This window comes from Equus quagga, chromosome 5 (assembly GCF_021613505.1).
Source record: "Equus quagga isolate Etosha38 chromosome 5, UCLA_HA_Equagga_1.0, whole genome shotgun sequence".
In the NCBI taxonomy this organism is placed as follows: domain Eukaryota; kingdom Metazoa; phylum Chordata; class Mammalia; order Perissodactyla; family Equidae; genus Equus; species Equus quagga.
The window spans coordinates 52182457-52204425 of NC_060271.1; the positions used below are offsets into that span (position 1 = coordinate 52182457).

The 21969-nt window shown below is 47.2% G+C and overlaps 1 protein-coding gene across 5 annotated transcripts in view; it reads right to left on the reverse strand.

Annotated features, from left to right (window-relative positions):
- NCK2 (NCK adaptor protein 2) overlaps window positions 1–21969 on the reverse strand; it is a 69298-nt gene that overhangs the window by 26982 nt on the left and 20347 nt on the right. For 3 of the 5 annotated variants that reach the window (XM_046661726.1, XM_046661729.1, XM_046661730.1), the window contains one exon: window positions 13064–13305. In XM_046661726.1, the coding sequence (XP_046517682.1) occupies window positions 13064–13289 (226 nt within the window). In that variant the 5' untranslated portion in view covers window positions 13290–13305. Of the gene's footprint in view, window positions 1–13063; window positions 13306–14178; window positions 14311–21969 lie in introns of those variants that run through there. The other 2 variants (XM_046661728.1, XM_046661727.1) reach the window with 2 other exon arrangements.

Sequence of the window (21969 nt, forward strand, 5' to 3'; positions counted from 1 at the left end):
CCTAATTTTAAGTGGCAAACAGCCGAGTGGAATTTAAAGGTAAGCTATACTTTCAGCTTTTGTGATGATTTCCTGGCATCGAGCTATTGCATCTCTGATCTTGAGCTACATTTTCATTGACGATGATAAGCACATTTTAACTTTCTTGAATAAAATCACATACATTAGAGATTGAGTTCTAATAAAAGCTTGAATATGTCATACATTATTAATGTTAGTGATTTTAAAGTCAAAATCTTTTATATACTCCTTTTAAGATAAAGGGATGTTAAAACAGATGACTTTAAAATATGCTCTAACTGTCACCTTCCAGCTGGAGTTCTGGGGATTTAAGATAAAACGTCAAACAAATTTGGTAGTTCAGAAATATATTCAAGCCAATTCATGCAGACACAGTGCACCCGAGTTTTAGGAGTTCTGTGGCAAAGCCATTTTATTTTTGTAACTAATCAGATCTGTAACATAAATCAGATTTAGCTAGAAAGCTTCCTTGTACTTAAGATGCCATTTATACTAAGAATAGAGGTTATTAATTTGTGGAGATTTCTCTCATTAGGATCTATTATTAAAGTCAACTAAAAATTATGAAAGGCTTTTATTATTAAGTGCTAAGGAGATCTGACAAGATTTGACTAAGGTGCAAGGTGACAAACATAACTTTTCATATAAGAATTAGGACATATTTAATGTTTGGCTTCTTATAGCTTTTCACGTTATTATATGTGCACTTAATTTCTATCTAGTTTTTTAGGTATCCTGGTAGGATTAGCTTCCACTATTCAGAGAATATCCAGTGCCAAAATTTATGATCAAAATATTTCAGTATATAAAGGGAAAAAACTCAGATTTACTAAGCTTAAGATTTTTTGAAAGCTGACCATTTAAGATTAATGCAGTGGTTCTCTGCTGCTGTCTTAATCTGTTCAGCACCCTTTATCCATTCTCTTATTCAACAAAACTCCGTTCTTGTGGCTCCAGCAGGGCCCATCTCCACCCCAGCCTTTCCTACCTCCGCCGGGCCACAGGGAGGACCCGTGACTCAGATGCGTATGTCAGAGCACCCCAGGACCAGGGCTGCCAGCGTGGGGATCCTGTCTCACTTGTAGGAGGCTACATGAAGAATTAGGAGGCAGAGGCGAGAAGGAATGAGGCTCAGAGAGAGACAGAACCAGACCACAGGAGCTGAGCCCCTGCATCCAAACACGCTTCCCCATGATGTGAGCCCGGCAGCTCCTTCTTCATATTTTCCTTTCTTTGCTTTGCCTGCTTTTGAGTTGACTGTGTCACTTGAATTATGAGCTCTGAAAAAAGTGAAATACCCTTCCCCCATTCAGACTCCTCCTCTCCCATCCCACCACCTTGAATCTGCCAAACTGTTGATTCCCACTTAGAAAAGTGGTATATTTGAGTAAGTCAATAAGAACATAGTAGTAGTTTGGGAGCATCCAGGTTTGGGTGTGGAAGTGAGGGTGGGGTGGTGAAGGGAAGACACCATTACCATGTCCTGATTCCCTGCTGCGCTGGTGCACACGTTTCCTAAGACCAGAGAATCCTGGGTTTAAAATATTTACTGCAAAAGCCACCACGAGAAATCTGTGATGCTGGGCTGCCACAGACATTACGCCTAATGGACCAATGCAACCCAACCTCGTTCTTCCGGGGACTGTCAGATCTGACTCCAAATGGGCAGAGATGAAGTCACTGTGGCTAGTATCTGAGGGACGGGTTGTCAGAGAAACCCCAAGGGCAGCTCGAGAGAGTGGGACAGGCTCTTCAGCACAAACTGATATCAGCAAAATCTAAGTCAAAGCAGACTCAGGCATGAATGCTCCCACTCAGCTGCTTCAGTTAGCATCATTCCTTGTGTCACACAGAGGCTCAACCACGTTCCTAACTGGACACGACGAGCTCAGGAGAGGAGACGAAGCGTGCGTGGCAGATAAGACAGGCTGCACGGGGTTGTGGGCAAGAGGTGAAGGAGGCCTCAGGCCGTGCTATGGAGAGCAAGGGGGAGAGAGGACGTGGGACGAGGCTGCAGGATGGGCTGGCACTGGAGCAAAGACATGTCCAGCTGAGGCTGGCAGAACTGCGTTAGGCAAAGCAAAAAGCTTGTCAACCTAACTCTCTTCCAAGTGTCCTCCTGGGAGAAAATACGCTTTACCTGGTACCGTGGACTCACGAGTAGGAGCTGGAGATGCTTAAAGAAGAAGTACTAAATTCTTAACCACTTCTGAGACAAAGGACCAAATGCAGCCCACGACAGCTTTCTGGGTCTTCCATGCCTCTCTTTGGACACCAGCTTCACTCACAGAAAATCCCCGCCTTTTCGTTGCTGCTGGTGGGGCCATAATAGTTCTACCCACACTCTGTAGGGGCCTGACGACAAGAGGGAGAATGTACTGACACCCAGGGTGTGCTAGAGACAAAGGAGGTTGAGTATAAAGCTGGGCCCGGAAACTTCCTTCCTCCAGTAGTTTAACTTTAGCTTTTAAAAATGAAAATCAATGTTTTTTCCAAAAGCTTAGTCCCTCTGGATCTCCCTGACCAGATCACAGGCAACATGGCTCCGGGGGCAACACCATGGGCAGGACTAACTCAGTTGAGGGCCTTCCCCCACAGTAAAACGAGGGCTGATCTCAAAGACCCACTCAGCACTTACATCCGTAAACAGCAATAAATAATGCGATGTCCTTCCCCACGAGAGACTCGGTGTTTCTCCCACACGCCCTCCTCTATTTCAGCCCCTGCCTCATTGCGCTGTATTATCTCCCTGAGAAAGCTCATGTTCAGTTGTCATGTGGCCTCAGGGCCTGGTACGGGGCAGGCATCCAATAAATGTTTGCTCAGTTAATAAACTCCACCTCCCATCTCACCACCATTAGCTCGTAAGCACTCATCAGTCTTTCCAGACTGATCTCTCCAGTGACAGGCACCTGTATCCCCAGGAGTGTTAACAGATTACTTAGGAGCTAGCCGCTGTCATAATCAGTACACCTCCCAAGTACATGCCACGCCAACCCCACCCTACACCTATTTCTCCTTCCCACCCTTCAACAAAACTTCCAGACCTGACTATGTGCTAGGCACTCATACGCCGGGAAGTCAGCAACCCAGCAGCCAGGATGGGAAGGCCCTGCTCAAGCTGGCCTGCGTCTGAGATTCCGAGGTACCCTAGTTCCTGACTCAGCCTCCTTGCTGCCCTCTCCTAACCTGAAATGAATCCAGATTTATTATTTCTAGGCATGTGCACCTTAGGTGTTGACCCCCTCCCTATAATGAAAAGTTCTATCGTGTGCCATACAAAAATCCCAAGTTTGGGGAGAGAGGTGGCCCAGGACAGGAGGGAGGAAAGAGACCTGTAAGATGGAAGGGAGCTGCCACCCCTGAGGTGAACCCACACTGGCTGGGTGGGGGTTGCCGGTTGAAGGAGGGACAAAGGAACTATTCACCATCCCTGTGCCCAGAAGGTCCCTGATTCAGTGGGCATACGTGCCAGAAGCCAGCTCTGAGGGAGAGGTGTCAGGGGCCAAAGGTCTACCATCACACAGGTCCATGTGCCCAGGGCCCTGAACTGGACCTTCCATTCCTGGCCATAAGAGAGCCCCTTCATTTGTGAGCAGGCAGGCAAACAAGATGACCCAATATTTAAGCCTGAAAAAAAATAGTTTAGAAGTATAGGGCTTTCTATCAAATGTGAAAGTCAAATGGTAACACAGATGCCAAAGAAAAGAATCTAAAAAAATTATAATTTTTAATTCAAAATACATATTTAGTATCTCTCAACACATATACCCAATCCATTAGCACAAGCATTTTTGAATATGCGAAAGGGTATACGAGACGTGGCAAGGAGGAGATGTGACATTCTGAAGCGCTACTTAAAGTGTGACTCCGCCGGCGAAAGTTCGGCATGCGTGCAACCTTCTAAGACCATACCTGCCTAGCAAAACGAAATAGGATAAGTAAATGAAAACCAGTAAAGGGACAGCACATTCACAGGGGCTGTGCTGGTGGCAAGTGTTTGGCAAACACCCTGAACACCCTGCAGACTGAGCTCCCAGCCAAGCTTCCACGCCCACTAGCTCTGGACCCTGGCAATGTGTGACACCTCTACGCCTCGTCTTCACCAGTAAGATAAGGACAGAAGCGACACTCGTGGGGCCGTTACAAGGGTCCAACTGAGGAATGACAGCGCACAGCAAGCACCCAAATGACGGCCTTCATTGTGTTTACTGCTGTTATTACAGCATCTCCTTGTTTTCTTTTCTGGTTGAGGACAACGCAGGATCAAGTGGAGAAAGGAACAGGGGGTGTTTTTTCAACAGAGATGTGCAAATATCTGTTCTTATGTTTTTTCCCTAAAATGTTCCTGGGGGGCAGGCCTCACCTCACCCCTGCTATCTGCGTCAGAAGCGTCTACAACAAGAGAGCCCCTCTGAATGGCCACAGAGAGAATGCTTCATCAATGCAAACTGGGCCTTCAAGTAGGGAGCGAAAAAGGTGCCCCACTGTCCTAGCAAAGATGGACAGAAAGCCTAACGGGGTCACACGCTGCTTTGGAGAAGGCAGACACCGGTCATGAAGACGGTGGGTCCCATGGAGGTCTGGGCTTCATTCTACACGCCCCCTAGCACAGGGCAGCGGGCTCAGTGGGAGAGGAGGCCCCTCGGCCGGCCTGACCGCAGTCCAGGGCCCAGCAGTGCACTGCAGCACGTGCCAGGAAAGCAGCGTCCTCTGCACAGCATGCCTGCCCCCCGGACAGACACAACAATGGAACAGAGAGGGAGCACTGGAGACATAAGGACAGGGTCTAAAAAGAGAGCGCGCCATATGGGGAAACACAGTCAGAAACCTGGTAGGGAGTTGCTACTTTGGTTCCGAGGCCCTTTTATTTCACGGCTCTCTATTCTAAAACCAAAGGCTCGCACCTGAGTGACTCTCTAGTCAGGAAAGGGGGTTTTCTCCATGTTCTTGAGAAAAGTGATGAAAGTAGAAAAATTTTAATAAGAAGCAACCAAGATGCCAATTTCTGGGAAACAAACTGGGAGACACTTTACCTCATGTTCTTGTCCTTCCCAGGACACGAGGGGGCCCCATCCAGCCCAGGGGACAGAGTCCGGTCTCCACACCCACTCACACACCATGTGTATGATGCACACCTGCTTCTCCTTGGCTCTCCAGGGCACAGACCCCTCCTCATTTCCCACGGTCTCTCCCGGCTTTCCTCCCATTAGCATCCTTTTAACAAACTGTCTCTATTTGCTAATTATTCTCCCACTAATCTGTTGTGAGTTGTTCTACATTTTCGGTTCTAAATACTTGGAAGCTTATGATATACAAAAACGAATCCAAGTTTATTTTGGGTGGCTGGCACCACAATCACCATAGAAGTTTCCATATTACGTGGGCAATACATTTGGCAGGTCACTTCTATTGTGAACAATCTTGTAAGGCAGAATTCTAGAGAATTCTAAATTCTGATACGTCATATTTGAGTCATATCACAACAGAGACTGAAGCAGTAGGCCCGCGGTGGCAGGAGCTGCTCTGAGAACCCAGAGTCCCTGCTTCAATGCCGTGAAGAGGCGAGTGCATGCTGGGGAGGCTGAGGGGAGTGGTATGGCTGGTCCTTCTGTGAACTGAAGGGCTGGCTGCTTGGAGAATGACTCAGGTTAGGAAGCATGTTTCAGTGACATGCAGAAGGGTTCGCAGTAATATTCTTATTCTTGCAGAACAGTCACCCCAGAAAAACAAACTATTTCTAAGACAAAGGCACCATGAAGAATCAGCTTCTCCTCTTATATATGTTATAGAATATACAAAACACAGTGAGCCACCCGACCCATGATGAGTCAGGAAGTGTCCGCCCAAACTCACTGGTCAGTCCCCGTCCCAGCACGTGCTGGGATCAGCACCCTGTAGAAAGAGCCTGACATTTGCTGGACCAAGTGCACTGTGACAGCCAGTACTGACCACAGCAAGAGGTCATCTGTGCGATGACTCTGATTATATATGTGCATGAATACTGAGAAAACACACACAAAGGATTACAGACACACTGATTATTTCTGGGTGATGAGATCACAGGTGAGGTAAGTTTTCTACATTTTTCAAATATTTTTGTAGTATGCCTGTCATAAAGGAATGGTTTTATAAAACACAGGCATTTCAGAGAGTACGATTCTGAGGAATACCTGTGTGCAGAAATCCGTGTCGTGCAAAGAAGCGGACCACACAGATGGCTGAGATGTATGCAGGCAGCAGTGCAGGGCACGACCGCTGCTGACGAAACTGCTGCCAACACACAAATCAATTTACAACAAAGATCTGTTCCCGTGACAGTCGGCTTCTGAATCATTTTAATGAATGGCTCCTGCGCCCCTCAACATTAAGGAACCAGCAGAGTCATCAATAAGTGAACCCCTGGGGGTTGGGAAGAAAACAGTGTTCAGTGAAGGAGCCGGTCCCCTAACATTTGAGGGGCTACAGCGGGGGTGGTGGAAACCGAAGCAGCCGTGCGGTGGGGCCCAGGAGGGAGGGATCCACCAAGACCAGCGCCCAGCAGGTCTCGTTCTCCCACACCCCAATCTGAGTCCCCAGTTCCCAGGCTGATCAACAATGACAGAGGCGGGAGTCGGGCAGACCTGGGTTGAATTTCAACCCCATCACTCACTCTGTGTCCTTGGGCACATCACTTAACTTCCAAGTTTCAATTTTTCTCACGTGAAAAATGAGGATACTATTACCTCCCTCTTAGGAGTACTGTGAAGATTAAACAAAGATGTACGCGGGCAGCTGGCACAGTATCTGGTGCAAATCAGGCACTCACAGAGAAATAACTATTACAGTCCACTCATTGCAGAAACGCATACAAAATCAGCTCTGGGGTCTTGGTCTGAATTTTTCTGCTTCATCAGCTTTTTGTTTGGCTTTGGGGAGTGGGCAGACACGTTTTTCTGCAAGAAATGCCGGTCGAGAGCACAGGGAATGCTGGCTGTGGAACGTTCGGGCCTCTGGGCACCAGCTGCCACGGGGCCACCTGTGGGTCTTCCTGCCAGCGGAGGGCTCGGGGACCAGCGGTCTGGAACCCATCCTCAATACAACACAAAGACTGAAAGCTTGGCTGAGGTATGTGACAAGCTGCTCCAGAAACGTCTGGTCTCCACAGCAGGTCCCAGATAGAATTATTTATGTAGAAGTCTAAAAACTAAAATTCACTTAAAAATAGTACGTTATACAAGAAATCTGAATTTTCTGTCTCCTGAAGCATCCTACTGAACATTTCTGCTTCGTGTCCTGCCATCACTGAAACTCCAACAGGTCTCCCCGCCATGGCCCAGTTTCTCTTCCTAGTTCTCTAGTTCTGCGGCTCATTCATTCAGGCTCAAGACCCTTGAGTCATCGGTGACTAATACTTCTTCTAGCTGTTCCACAACCAGTCAAGCGCAGAGTCCTGGGGAGTTCCTGCAAAAGCCCCTCCTCTCTGTCACCCTCCATCCCCTGGCTGAGCTCAGGACTTACGCTGTCAGGGTCACCTGAGGTCCCACCCCCAGCCTGCTGCTGACAGACTGCCCTCTCCAGTCCCCTCCTGAAGACCAGGATCAGGACACTCTGTGCGCCCTGTCTCCTCTGTCTACTCTGGGGAAATCTTTGGGGGTTCTCTTTTCAAACGGCATCAGGCCTAGTGTTCAGGACCTTCACAGTGAGGCGCACCCGGGTCACTCAGGACTCTCCAGCACTCTCCCTCACTCCAGTCCGGTTGGCTCACTTAATGTCCTTCCACACACCTCTGGCGTTCAGCCTCCAAATCTTTGCTCATGCTCTCCCTCCCTCAGCTGAAGCCCCAGCCCCTCTCATAAGTCTCAGCTCAGCCCTGAGCAGTCTTTACATGATTGACTTCATTCACTTCTCAACAATTTTATGAGACAAGTAGTCGCTTACTCATTTTACAGATGATGCAGCTGAGGCTTAGGGAGTTCAACAGCTTGCCCAAAGCCACTCAACCAGTGTGTGGCAAAGCCGGCATCTGAACGTCGGGGGTCTAGGACTCCAGAGTCTCCCTCCTAACTACCAGGCTATACTGCTTCCTGAAGGACAGGACAGAGGCTGGACGTGCACAGTCTAGTCCCAGTTTCCAAGAGGACAGGCAGGGACAGTGGTGCTGTTCCACTGCGGGCTGTCGATCTGTGCCGGTGTTACTTCCCAGTTACATCAGAAGCTTCAGAAAGTCAGGGACTAACCCTCACATCCCACCAGATGAAAGGACGTCTGGCCAGGCTCCCGCTGCTGATCTGAACATACCCTATTACGCCGTGCTGATCCCTCCAGAACGTGGGCATCCCTATTTCACAGCCTTTGGCTGTTGTTTTCAAAGGTCACTCAGCAGGGAATGAAGGGGCTTACAAGGGATTTCCAAGGGACAGAGCGAGGAAGGGATAACTCAGACTCAGACCAGGCTCCCAGAGTCACAGCCTGCGGCATTCACGACCCACACCTAATTTATAATGAGCCACCTGTCTGGGGTTCAGACCTGATGAGAACATTTATAATCACAGCAAAGACCCACAATCCTGTGGTGTCTACACACAAATTCCCTCCCATCCCACACAACCACAGAGGTGGGAACCCAGGAGATCATTTCTGACTGTCACTCTCCTATTCCCGTTATAACTAAAAAGCATACACTGAACTGGCTGAAACAGTCTGGGCTGCTGCAGCAAGAAGCCGGGATTTCCTCACTCGCATGCTAGGGATACGGAGAGAACCCTCTGGATAATTAGAGAAAGTTCTGAATCGAGGACTAGGGGAAATCATTCTGATGAAGAATCGGTTGGACACGTTTACGCACGGTGTTATTCTCATGTTTGGGACCAATCTCGATCAGTGACACTGATCACTGACAGGCCTGTACCAAATTTGAGGCATGAAACACCGTAACTGCCAAGATAGGGCGGGTCACGTCTCCTCCGCTACGAGCCAACTACAGCTTGCGGTGGTTGCTAAACCACTCCTGTCTGTCCGTTCATTTTAAGGCACAGAAAAGTTACAAGAACAGCACAAAGAACATTATTTTCCCTGCGCCATTTGAGAGTAAGCTGCCAGTGTGCCGTTCCATTACCTCAGTACTTCTTGTGTATTTCAACAACAGGGCATTCTCTCCGAAACCCCAATACAACCATCAAAATCAGGACGCTGACGTTGATACATGATTACTGTCTAACTCTCAGACCCCACTCAAATTTCGCTAGTAAGCTTTCATCTCCAAAATAAAGAACTTGGTGTCACTGAATTTTCCTCCAACATTCTAACTGATGTCTGCAAAGGAGTCCGATCGAACGCCCACCTACTAAACGCTGACATTCAACGTGGCAGAGTAAAAACCTCAAGTCTGAGCTCAAGTCTCACGTCTGCCGCAGACCTGTGACTAGCAGCGCGTTCTTGGGGAAGTCACCTACCACCCTAAAATCAATCAGCAAGGGTATGCCTCTAAGAAGCTTGTGAACGTCCCCCGCAGGAACCACTCCTCCCTGTCCAAAGGCAGCAGCTGCAGCGAGCAGCAGGCGGTTTCAGTTGGCGGGCCTTTGGGCAGCCCTCTCGGCAGCCTCTCTGCTCCTGGTCTGGCTTGGAGTCACAGAGGTGGGAGTCCCGGGGCTAACCGCTGGTAGGTTTCCAACTGGCCTCCCGTCTGGTCACACTGGGACAGGTGAGGAAAGAGCAACCCTGGGGGACAGGTCACTCCGGCTCCAGACGACAGGGAGGTGGTTAGCAACGGACCCGTGGGCCTTGGAACAAACCCTCAGAGGAGGCTCCTAACAGGTTATAAATGGAACTGTACTGTTCTGGGTAACCCAAGTCAGCACCCAGACCTAAATTAACCCGAGGAGAGTGACGCTTTGGGGCTTTGGCGGGTTCCAGCTGCTATCATGAAGTGGTAACAAAAACAGTTCTTCAGTAGCCTGAAGGAAAAGCTCTGAAAAATACCTCCCTGCGAGCAGTCTCCCCATCTCACAATTATAATTTAAAAACTTAATAATTAAATGATTTAATAATAAATTATTAAAGGAAAAGAAAGAACGTCAATCCTTTTTCAACAGAGAGCCCTTCCTGTCAAAGGTACTGCTTTCTGGAAGTCACTTTACCACAGGATGACACGTGATTAAATTCACCACCAACCTCAACACAGCAAGTGAGCGTAAGGAAGCAGGACAGCGCCCTACAGAGTTCCAGCAACCTGCGATCGGAGATGTGGACACACACTGATAACACGGGCTTTGCTGAGGAGTCCGGTGCTATTTTATTCCAAATCAGGTGTCTGCCAGAGAAATCTCAGCATGGACTTAGGAATAAGGCGGATTTCCACAGCAGTAAAAATTACAACTGTGGATGATGCCACAAGTGGCTATTAGAAGGTCAACAGATGCGGAGTAGTTTTCATCTGGTTTTCTCTCCTTCCTGTAGGCAGCAGAGATCACTTAAAGACTGACGTGCAATCCCACTGTAACTGACAGCACATTGGTGACAACAGTGTAACAAGAAGCCATGCACGCCTTGGCTCCAGTCTCCATAGCAATGGAGACCAGGGCAGGCAGGAGGTGCTGAGGACTGTTTTCTCACCCTCCCTCCTGACCGCGCGGCCATGTCAAGTCTGCCTGTGGAGCAGTAAGAAGCCACTCGCCGTGGTGATTTCTTGTCGGGGTGCCTCCCTGCTCGCTGACGCTGCTCAAGAGGGCAATGGAAACCCAGGCTGAGATAACAAGCTCTCTCTTTGTCCAACAAAAGTAAGGCTTTGGCGGAGGATGATAAACACATCAAAACAGAAAGATACACAAAAAGTGGGGGACATCTCTCCTTGGTGATAGGAATACAGACCCCCGAGAGACTGTGGCTAGACTGTGAATACCAACCGCTACTGACAGCTATGGATGTTCAAAGCATCATTTTATTTGTATTTTTACAATATATAATGCTTAGTACAAACGTTTCCAAGGACACGTGTGCCTGAGTTGAGACCAAAGCTTGGAGGAGAGCTGCCACTGATTCCATGGTAGAGGATCGCCTTGCACAGTGCAGCTCTCGAGGGCACGATGGGAGCCAAGGGGAGAAAGTTGAAGAAAAGCAAACTTTGATTCTATTTAAGGAAGAGCTTTCTAACAATCTGTGTTCTCCAAAAATGGAATTGGCTGGCTCTAGGAGGGGAAGTGTTCCAGCAGAGCTGGTGGCCATCTGTCAGGGGCAGGCCCGGCAGCCAGCCCGAGCATGGCTGGCTGAGCCTCCTCTCCTTCCAAGGGCCCAGGCACACGGGCACACTGAGCTGACCACAGCTGGAGAAAACATCAGCCTCTGGGTGAAAGAAGTGGGGAGGAGTTCCAGCCGAGGCTCTGTCTTCTCACCTTCTAAAACTGAAGACAAACAACAACAAGCTACTCAAGGGAATTTCTAGACAATTCATAGTGCTTATTTTACCTCCCAGCATTTCAATCAATTTCTGGGTATTTTGTTCTTTACTAGAATCTTGAGAAGATATTTTTAAAAAATGGATAAGATGATAAAACAAGTCAAAAATACTTAGCATCTCCAAAAAAAGGTACTTTGGTGGGTAAGAGGCTGAAATTGGAAAAAATAAATCAAATTAAGTTCAGGACACTCAACGTATTTATCTATTCATGCTATCCGTATTTCTTCAACACAGTTAATTACGAGTTATAAGTATAGGACAACAATGTTTCTTTCAAGGGACTTGCTTGGGAAAAAAAGATAAAGGGGTCAGTTTAGCGGAAAAAGAATCAGATTGCTCATGAAAAATGGAATTTCTACATCAGACTCAGAATCTACAACAGCTGGTGAGCTGGGGTGATTCATACACAGATCTGAGTCCCACTTCTCTCTCCAAATCATGGAAATAACCTAATCCGCAACACAAAAGTCCTACCCAATAAATGAAGACTTTAAATGGTTCTGAAGAGAGCAGACTTCAGTGCATAAAATGAAAGATGAATATTTTGCAACACCCGTTACACTCAGTGTATAATTTTTCAGTTTCCCACCTCTTCCCCTCCCCTCAAAATGACACAAATGCTCTTGTTAGAAATAAAAAGGAAAAACTCAAGTATATGAAACACAGGTGATGATACTATTGACTTATTTCAATTTTCAATTGCAAACTCTTAAGTGATAACCAGCAATCTCGGGTCCAATCCACATTCTCTCACAGGAGGAGGCAACAAGAGCTTCTTCAAATGGCAGCTCAGTTTCGTCACTTCAGAAAGGAGAATTCCTGAAGTTATTTTCTCACATAACCTGAAGCAGTAACTACTGCAGGTGAGTCTGATATGCGTACAAAGGTGAGACTGGACACCATTAACTTCAGGGGCTTCAAGGTGGCCCTTCCCCAGTCCAGATGTCAGAGAAGTGAAAGGCCTGTGAGAGGAAAGCCACACAAGGAGCCGACTGAGCTGAGCTCCCAGCTGTCCCCACCCCAGTGACCCTAGATGGCCTCAACATCACACTGGTGCTCACCCAGTTGCCACCTTAGCTAACACTGCGCAGGACTATGGTATGAAATGTCATCAATTTAAGAGAGGGAAGAAATTCACCCAGGGTTCAAAGCGCTTTACACTATCTCCTTCTCTATGCATAAATGCACAGGATTTTGCAAGAGAGAAAAGATTTGATGGAATGACATAGGCAGAGCCATTGACAGTTTTGGAGGGGGTAACCTCATCTCAGGATCCTCTAGAATATTGATGCCAGGAGACAGAAACATGTGCAGGGGTGCGAAACACACAGAACTGTCAACTTACATAAGACTCCAAGCTCTAAAATCTCCAGGAAATGACAAACATGATATTTCTCCATCTTGATCTCTTAATTTTAAAAGATTTAAAAAAAGAAAGATGTCAACTAGATATCTAGAAAGATGTCAACATTTAAAACATTTTTTTTTTTTTTTAAACACAAACTAAAAAGATGAACACTCTCCTCTCAAAAAGCACAAGGCTGCCTCGCCCTCCATCACGGGGAGCAGCGCAGCTCCAACCTGGGTCCTGATGCACTGCACACTCACCTAGTGTGTCCTTCAGGTTCTTCACGAGGGAGCCCTTCTTCAGGCTGTTCTTCCTCTCCACGTAGTTGGATGGCACGTAGCCCGTCCTGTTGGCTGCGTTCCTCACCCGCCACCACGTCTTGGAATCGTCCAGCAGCCACAGGCGTTCGTTCTTCTTGATGTCCAGCTCCTGGTCCTGTTGGGCTGTGTAGTCCCACTTTGCTATAACAATAACTTCTTCTGTCATCTTTCATGGAGTCCTTCTGCCAGCAAAACATTTGGAGACGCTCATTAGAGAACCAACCAAACCCTTTATCCTTTGCATCAACTTGAAAAATTACACACTGACAGCTTTTATTACAACTTAGCAACCCGTTTTCTCCTGGGTCTTGAAATACTCAACCTTAAAATGACCTTCTTTCAACAAGCCATTTTGTTTAGAAACAGCAATCTTATACAACAAATCTCAATTTCACACATCAGGAATTTTGCATGCTCTGCCCCCCACAAAAACTTCCAAAAAATTCTAAACAGCGTTATCTTAATTGAATGTGTTCGTGTAATTAAGTAACATCTGCTCCTTATAGTTGATATGTTTGCATTCATATTTTCAGGATATGCTGAATTTTATGAACATATTTAATGAACACAACACACCCAAACTATTCCCATAAATTAGAATTAAAATAAATGTAGCACTAACGCAATGTGGTATCCTGGATTGGATCCTGAAATAGAAAAAGGAAATTAGTGAGAACACTGGTGAAATCCAAATGAAGTCTAGTTAATAGTAAGGTACCAATGTTAATCTTAGTTATGACAAATGTAACATGGTTACGTAGGGTGTTAACACTGGAGAAACTGAGTACAGGGTACACAGGAATGCTTTGTACTATCTGTGCAACTTTTCTGAAATGTAAAATTATTCTTGAAGTCTGCACATGGCTGTTTATGGCAGCTTCATTCATCATTGCCAAAATCTGGAAGCAATTAAGATGTCTTTCAGTAGATGAATGGATAAACTGTGGTACACCTAGACAATGGAATATCACTCAGCGACGAAAAGAAGTGAGTTAGAAAGCCCTGAAAGCCATGCAGAAACCTGGAACGCAGACAGCTGAGTGAAAGAAGCCCACCTGAAGAGGCACCCACTGTCGGATTTCGCAGACGCGCTCCTTGACCAAACTTTAGTCAGGCTTCTCCGAATCCTCTTCCCAAACTAGTCCTCGCCTTTCGTACGTCCACGGCCATGTTTCCGTTGCCCAATTCTAGCAAGAATCCTGCTCAGCTGGTTCAGTCAGAATCCTCCACCCCCACCAAGAAGGTGCTTGCTCACAGGCCTGCCTTCAGGAAGAAGCCTTTTAGGTCAGTTTGGCCAGAGCCCTCCCCGCACCTCTGACGCTTCCTCCTCGTGACGTTCCATTCGTCCCCGACTCCACCCCGTGGTGGTAAATTCCCACTTGTCCTTCTTGTGTGTCGCAGAGGAGCCCCCTCTCTCTCCCACCGCAAACTGCAGCAGTCCCCTGAATGAAGGCTGCCTGACTGTTCTCGCACGTGCCATGAATAACTTCTTCTTTTACAATTCCCCTACATGACATTCTAGAAAAGGCAGAACTATGGAGACAGTAAAAAGAGGAATAGCTGCCAGAGTGAGGGGGCAGGAAGGGTGAGCAAGCAGAGCACAGGGTTTGCAGGGCAGGGCAGCTATTCTGGATGATCCTACAACAGCGGGTACACGTCGCCGTACATTTGTCAAAACCCAGCAAATGTGCAACGCCAAGAGTGAACCATAATACAAAATTACTCCACAAGAAAAACTTGATTAAAACAACAACAAATAGATATATTACGTAACTAATTAATTCTGGAAGTGACAAACAGCAAAGGTACGACTAAGATGGACACAGTTATCACTACCGTGGCAGCTCCAGACTTCTTAGGGAGAAGATGGGTATTTTTTCAGCAGAAAAATTCAATAGTCAGTCCTTCAACTGACTAGAAGTTTCCTGAAAACTAGGAAGAAAAGAATAATGGAAAGACTCTTGACTAAGCCTCCCCTCCTCTCTGACAGAGCGGAGTTCCCACTGCTTCACAGAGACGGCTTCAGGATTATAGAGGGGACCGAGGGACACTGACTCCACAGAAGCAGGAATACGATTTTTAAATAATATGACACTTTCTACTAGATGCTCAAAAATTTATAAATAATACACGCTCTCTCCTTTCATGAATTAATTTCCAAATTTAGAGATAACACACCTTTCGGGAAGGAGGAAGTATTGAATAAACCTCATGCATAATGTATACAACGTCGAAGACGACAGCGTTTACACAAAGCTCATTTCCAAACTGCAGACAATTTTGTTCTCTACTTTCAGAAAATCTCAAGTCCACACCATGTATCTCTCTATCCTGACCTTTCCATCAGGTTAGACTTTTGAAAGTCATAAAGCCAGTTTTCCTTTTTTAATAACAATGAGAGCAATAACAGGAATAGGGCTCAGAGAATATTCCACTTGAATATCAGGTTTGTTTCTTAATTACACAATTTTCAAGAGTTTTTAATAAGAACAGCCTATCATTTAAGACCAATCAAAGCAACGTATTAATTTTCTGCATGACCTAGCTGCATGATCAGCAGTGAAGGAAGGAGCTGGCTTCCATGCACACAGAATATCACATGGCAGCTTAAGAAAATGCCAGCGCCCGGCTCCAGCACAGATCAGTGGTATCAGAATCCCCAGGACGGACGCCTGAGAGTCAGCAACTACACAGCTCGCCAGGTGACTCTGACAGGCCTGGGCGGGGAACGCCCACGAGAGGGAGCCGGGTCACAACGTCTCCTCACAGCGGCTTTTCCTGGGGCAGCTGACCTCACACCAGTGGAAACGGAACGCTGGTGCAGGAAGTCAACCCTGAGTGCGGGACAGGCAGCTGACACACGCCAGCGCACTTCATCCAGAACACCCACCTTCCAGGGACGCGTCCTTCAGAGACTGAGGAGCGCAGAGATCAGTGACGTGTTAAATGACAGAGTCAGGAGCCCAGGTCTGTCAGCTCCAAAATCTGTGCTTGCTTCTAGGGGGGGTGAGGGTATAACATGCAGTCTGTATTTTGACAGGCTTATTCCAACCCAGGAAATCTAGGACCCTAGGACAGGTGAAAATAAAAAGTTCCGATGCACCGAGGAAGCCAGCCCCGGTGGGCCAGTGGTTGAGATCCGGCGCGCTCAGCACCACGGCCCAGGTTCAGGCCCAGGTTCACGTCACAGTCAGGGAACCACACCACCTGCCTGTCGGTTGTCACACGGTGGCAGGTGCGTGTGGCTGTGCTGTTGAAAGCTCTGCCACCAGTATTTCAAATACCAGCAGGGTCACCCACGGTGGACAGGTTTCAGCAGAGCTGACAGACTAGACAGACAAGGAAGAAGGACCTGGCCACCCACCTCCAAAAAACTGGCCACGAAAACCCTGTGAACAGCAGCGGAGCACGTCTGATACAGCACCAGAAGGGGAGAGGACGGTGCAGAAAAACCAGGCAGGGTTCCACTCTGCTGTCCACAGGGTCCTGGGAGTCAGACTCCACTTCACAGCACCAACAATAAATGCACCTAGGAAACACAGGTTTTGGCGGTTGCAATGGGTTTTAAACCTATCGTAATTGACTTATGAAGCTTCAAAAGGCGAGGCAATCAACAACCGCCTCACTTCAGCGAACTCTACCACTCAACACGGCAGGGAGCTGAAAGGACCAGTAACTGGGAGGTGGGGAAGGAGAAAAGGAGGCTGAGTTCAGGCTTGAAAGATGGGTAGGAAGGATCTGGGGGGGCGACACAGTTGGAGGAGGGCAATCCAGGCCAGAAAGGTGTGAGCAAGAGCGGTGGTGAGTAGAAGAATGAAGAATAAATGACACCGGAGAATCATCTAAAATGAAAAGTAGGGGCAGGCCCGGTGGTGCAGCCGTTAAGTTTGCACCTCTCACTCCGGTGACCCGGGGTTTGCTGGTTCGGATCCTGGGTGCGGACCTACTCATTGCTTGTCAAGGCATGCTGTGGCAGGCGTCCCACATATAAAACAGAGGAAGATGGGCACAGGAGTAAGCTCAGAGCCAGTCTTCCTCAGCAAAAAGAGGAGGATTGGCTGCGGATATTGGCTCAGGACTAACTTTCCTCCAAAAAATAAAATAAAATAAAATGAAAAGTAAACAGGATATGTATTTCAGGACGTTTTCTCCTTTCTAAGCCGTTTGAGTGCGAAGTAAGGTACCCTTCCCCGACCCCACTCCATGACCCAGTATTTCTAGAGTTGTCTGATCTTTCTTCTCTTTGCCAAAACAGTTGGAAAGGCCGGCTGGAGGCCCATTCTATAGATCTGCATGCTGGGCAAGAGTTGAGATTCCACCCCTGAGGGTTTGGGAAACTGTTTCTTAGGTGCCCAAGAGAAGCACACATTATTTTCAGTTAAGAGTGATTTCCTATGGCATGACTGGCATAGGACTGGAGTCCACAGGATGGACTGGAATAGGAAGAGACTGGAAAAGAATCAAGATCATTCCACAATAAAATCAGACATACAAACTGACTTAAATTTCTTATATGGCAAAGCCCTAACAGAAGAAAGTCTGAAAAAGTACATTCTGACTACTGAAATTTTAAGTCAGAGATGGTATTCTGATTTAGTCTGATAGAATTATGAAGCTCAGACGCAAAGAGTAACACACGTTTATCACTCCAGCTTAGGCACTTCAAGGAAATCTCATTTTAGCCTTCATTCACTGCAGCTAGTTATCACCTGGGTCTAGCTAGCAGAAAGAAGGGCCACAAATCTGGCATTAGAGAGCCCAACTGTATCTTAGATGTCGCGCGACTGCTCAACAACAGAGCTCAGCAAGAACCCCAAGTTAGACTGAAGAAGAACCGAACGAGCCCAGCTGCTTTTTCAAGTCTTAGGTGGGAGAAGATTAAAAAAAAGCCAAACAAACTAAAACAGCTATAAAAACTTCTTTGCTTCTTTGGCTGAACAGTCTTCACTAACTCCTAAAATAACAGCGATCCTATTCTAGGACCCCATTTTCTTTCTAAAAATGATCCTGTTAACTGCATCTTGCTGGGTTACATACTCCTCATGATGGCCAGGGTTCCTACACCCCCAGAGTGGTCACAGACATTTCCAAAGGGCTCTCAGGGACTGAGCTGGACCACTCGGTCAAGAGCCTGGGATTCTAAGCTTAAATGAACCATCTGCACGTCCACCTTGGACTTCACCTTCTTCAGTAAAAGAGGAATAACAGCACCTGCCCAGCTGCACGAGACGCTTCTGACGCTCAGGAGAACCATGACGATGTGGTGTTTAAGAGGGCGGGCTTTCGTGTCATGCAGACCCGGGCTAGAGTCCTGCCATGCCACCTCGGCCCAGCTGCTGTTCTGTAACAGAACCTCACCTAGGAGCTTGTGAAGAAAGCCCTGAGCACCTGCCCAGCACAGAAGAGACGCAAGAACGGGAACTCTGGCCATAATTAAAACCCTGTGGACACTGCAGCACACTCTGTAAGTGTACGGTGGGGCGATGGTCCAGTGACCCTTCCCTTCCTGAATCAGGAGTTAGTAGGCACTGGCTATGCAGCATTCTTTCAAGCCACCAGGTTCCTTGGTGAGCAAGACAGACCGGTGTCTGCTCACTTGTGATTCAAGCCCTAGGCACAGGAACACCTGCTCAGAGACACCTCCCCTGACCTCCTATCTAAGATCGTTGTCCTGGCCTCTCCCCTCAGAGGTCACTTAGTGTTCAGCCTCTCACTTTACTCCCTGAATGGCACTTGGCACCACCTCAGATTACCTGTTCACCTCTTTTTGTCTGGGAGGCCCTATCGTGTGCTGACAGGGGCTGCTGAGGCTTCAGCCACCTGGGTTAATGGGAAACTCAAGGATAAGGCAGACTGACAACTGAAGGTTAGTATACATCTGCCTCATTCACCCTTCTAGTGACTAACCAACGTAGCCCGCCACAGAACAGACAGGTCCCACAGCTTTAAAAGCTGCCGGTCCCACTTTACAATATAACCTTCTGTGGATGGAATATGATTTCTGGAACTCAATTCAAAACATATAGATGGAAAGATGGGGAGACAGACAAAACAGATGTAACATTTCACCTCTAGGATATTAACTTGGAATTTCAGAAAAATTCATATGTGCACATGTGGATACAGACATATAAAAATCTATGTGTCTATGAGCAAATAATGGTTTAGAGAGTAACCAGGTAGGAAAAGAAATTAAGACTACACACAAAAAAAACCTGTCATTCTTATGTTAACTTTCAACATACAGCCTGAATTACTCAAATAATAATCCACTTCACCATGGGTCTTAAGGATTCTTTTCTTTGTAATATCTCACACCTTCAATGCAGTCAACCAATTATTACGGAAACTCACTCAAACACAGGCTTTCAGTAGACATGGTAGGAAGAGTAACGGCCCCCCAAAGACGGCCACATCCTAGAAGCCAGAACCTGTGGATATGTCAGAGTACATGGCAAAGGGCCATTAAGGGTGCCCATCAGCTCATTGTGAGATGAAGAGATGATCCCGGATTATCTAGGTGGGCCCGATGTATCACATAGGGCCTTACAAGCAGGAGACGGCGGCAGAAGAGTCCGAGACACAGAGATGCTGTATTGCTGCATTTGAAGATGGAGGAAGAGGCCACAAGCCGGGGAAGGGAGGTGGGTGGCCTCTGGAGGCTGGAAAAGGCAAGGAACAGATTCTCCCCAGAGCCTCAGGAGGAATGCGGCCCCACCAACACCTTGATTTTAGTCCTGTGAGACCCGTGTGGGACCCTCTTGAACTGTGACAGCAGACCTGTGTTGTTTTAAACCTCGGTGCTTGTGGCAATTGCTACAGCAGCAACAGGAAACTAAGACGGTAACTATGATAAGGTCAGTCCATAAAAGAAATACTTTCCATGTCTTCCCTCATTTAGCTCAATGTTCCCCTCCCTTGGTGTACATTTGTAAATATTTTTAAATAGCACATTTGCATTAAGGAGACCTACTCAAAGAAACAGTCTTGGGAGTAACTAAAATGCCTTCTAAGTTCTTTATTAAAGTTTCAAGTTGTGTTGTAGATAAGCGACTTACCAGATGCCAACTAACCTGACAGGAGTTGGCAGGAACCTGTGGTCTCCTATGGGGAACAGAAAGGCCAGTTGGTGGCTTTTTACAAGCAGTCTCACTAATTACAGCTCATACACCTCAACTTTAAGTAGGACACAATATGGAATCTAGTGGCTGTTCCAACTCTCAGTAAGCTAATTAAGCTGTGACAAGAGTCAAGGTCTTACTATTTCGCGGCGGCACAAAAATACATTCCATGTAAGAGAGAAAATAAACAACACAGCTCAGCCCAACCCACCTTCTTCCATAGCGAGGGAGCGGCCATAGCACAAGCTGCCATCTTCGAGGTGAGCAGGCACGGTTACCCTACGAGCCACTGACACTCCCCTCGTCCCCGCACCAGGCTGTCTCCTACGTGTGGGCTCATCTGATGCTTACAGCGCCCTCTGAGGCAGAGATGATCTACAGATAGGCTTAATGGATGATGAGACTGGGGCTCAGAGACACTAAATAACTCATCCCGGTCCACAGGCTGAGCGCACCTGAGCTGGGCTTCAAACCCACTGGAACGGTCTTATCACAAAGCCCCGGCTTTACCTAGCATCCTCTACCACCCGCTAGTGCTCCTTGGCAGCAGAATTTTGCAGCATGGCTAAAAAAAGAAGTCCCCAGGGTAAGGCAGATGCTGATAAACAAGAACTGAATTTCAATTTCATTTTGATAAATTGGTAAGAGAAAACAGCAGGAGCTCCAACCTTCCAAGAATGATCTGGGAAGGGTCTTGTTGGTCTTCTAACATTTCCTTAGAGGAGGGTAAAGGAAGGCTAGATTAGTTGAAGGTAAAAGTTTCCCGACTCCAGAACACAGGGTGGAAGAGCTCGGTTCCCCTGGGTCTTTCCCCCGGGGGAGCGTCACGGGCAGGCCGGTCAGGACCGCTCTCTCCCAAGCAGACTGTGGCCTCCCTGCAGCCGCTCCCACTAAGCGCGGCTGATGGTGCAGGGCAGAGGCGTCCAAGTCACTGAGACCTACGACCTCTGCTCCACAGGGAGTTCTGGACAGGGTGTTTCTATGACATGTTTTCTAACACTGGATAATAATCAAAGCCTGCGGCCTGTAAAGTCACGACGTCTTCGAGTCTGCAAAGGTTTCCATTGTGGCCACCGATGTGACCCATTTCCATGAATGCTCCTCTCCGTTCAGGGAGAAGGCCAGGGTTCGAAATCCAGACTCAGCACCAACCAGGCAGGTGACTTTGGGGGAAACTGCTTAACCTATATGACCTCCACTTCTGGGTTTGTAGACGAGGTAGGATGAAATGACACAATCCACAGGACACAGGCAATACCCGGTCCACGCTGCATAAATGTTAGACAGTCCTGCTCTACCTACACCCACGTAACGCCAAATGACAAGACTCGCCGGACTTGAATGCAGCTTTCTCAGGGATTCAAAAATGCATTTGCTTTAGATTATGACAGCGTCATTTAAAAAGAGAGAGAAAATTTAAAATAACAAGACAACTAACACTCAAAGCTAGCGCCATAAAATTGGGATGCCATACACTGTGAATTCTATTTAGGAAGTTCCACAAACAGACCCCAGTGAGTCTTGGGTACATCCCAGCTCCCACCATGACCAATACTAATGACATCTGCTTTTATTCAGCCTAGAGAGGATTTTCTTGTGTCTATGGTATCTACTAGAATATATCTTACAGATAAGGAGCTGTACTCAAGTACTACCAAAATATAAATTTAAAGTATTTGTTGATGAACAAAGACTTGTTCCAGAGAACCAACCAGTGAAAACAGA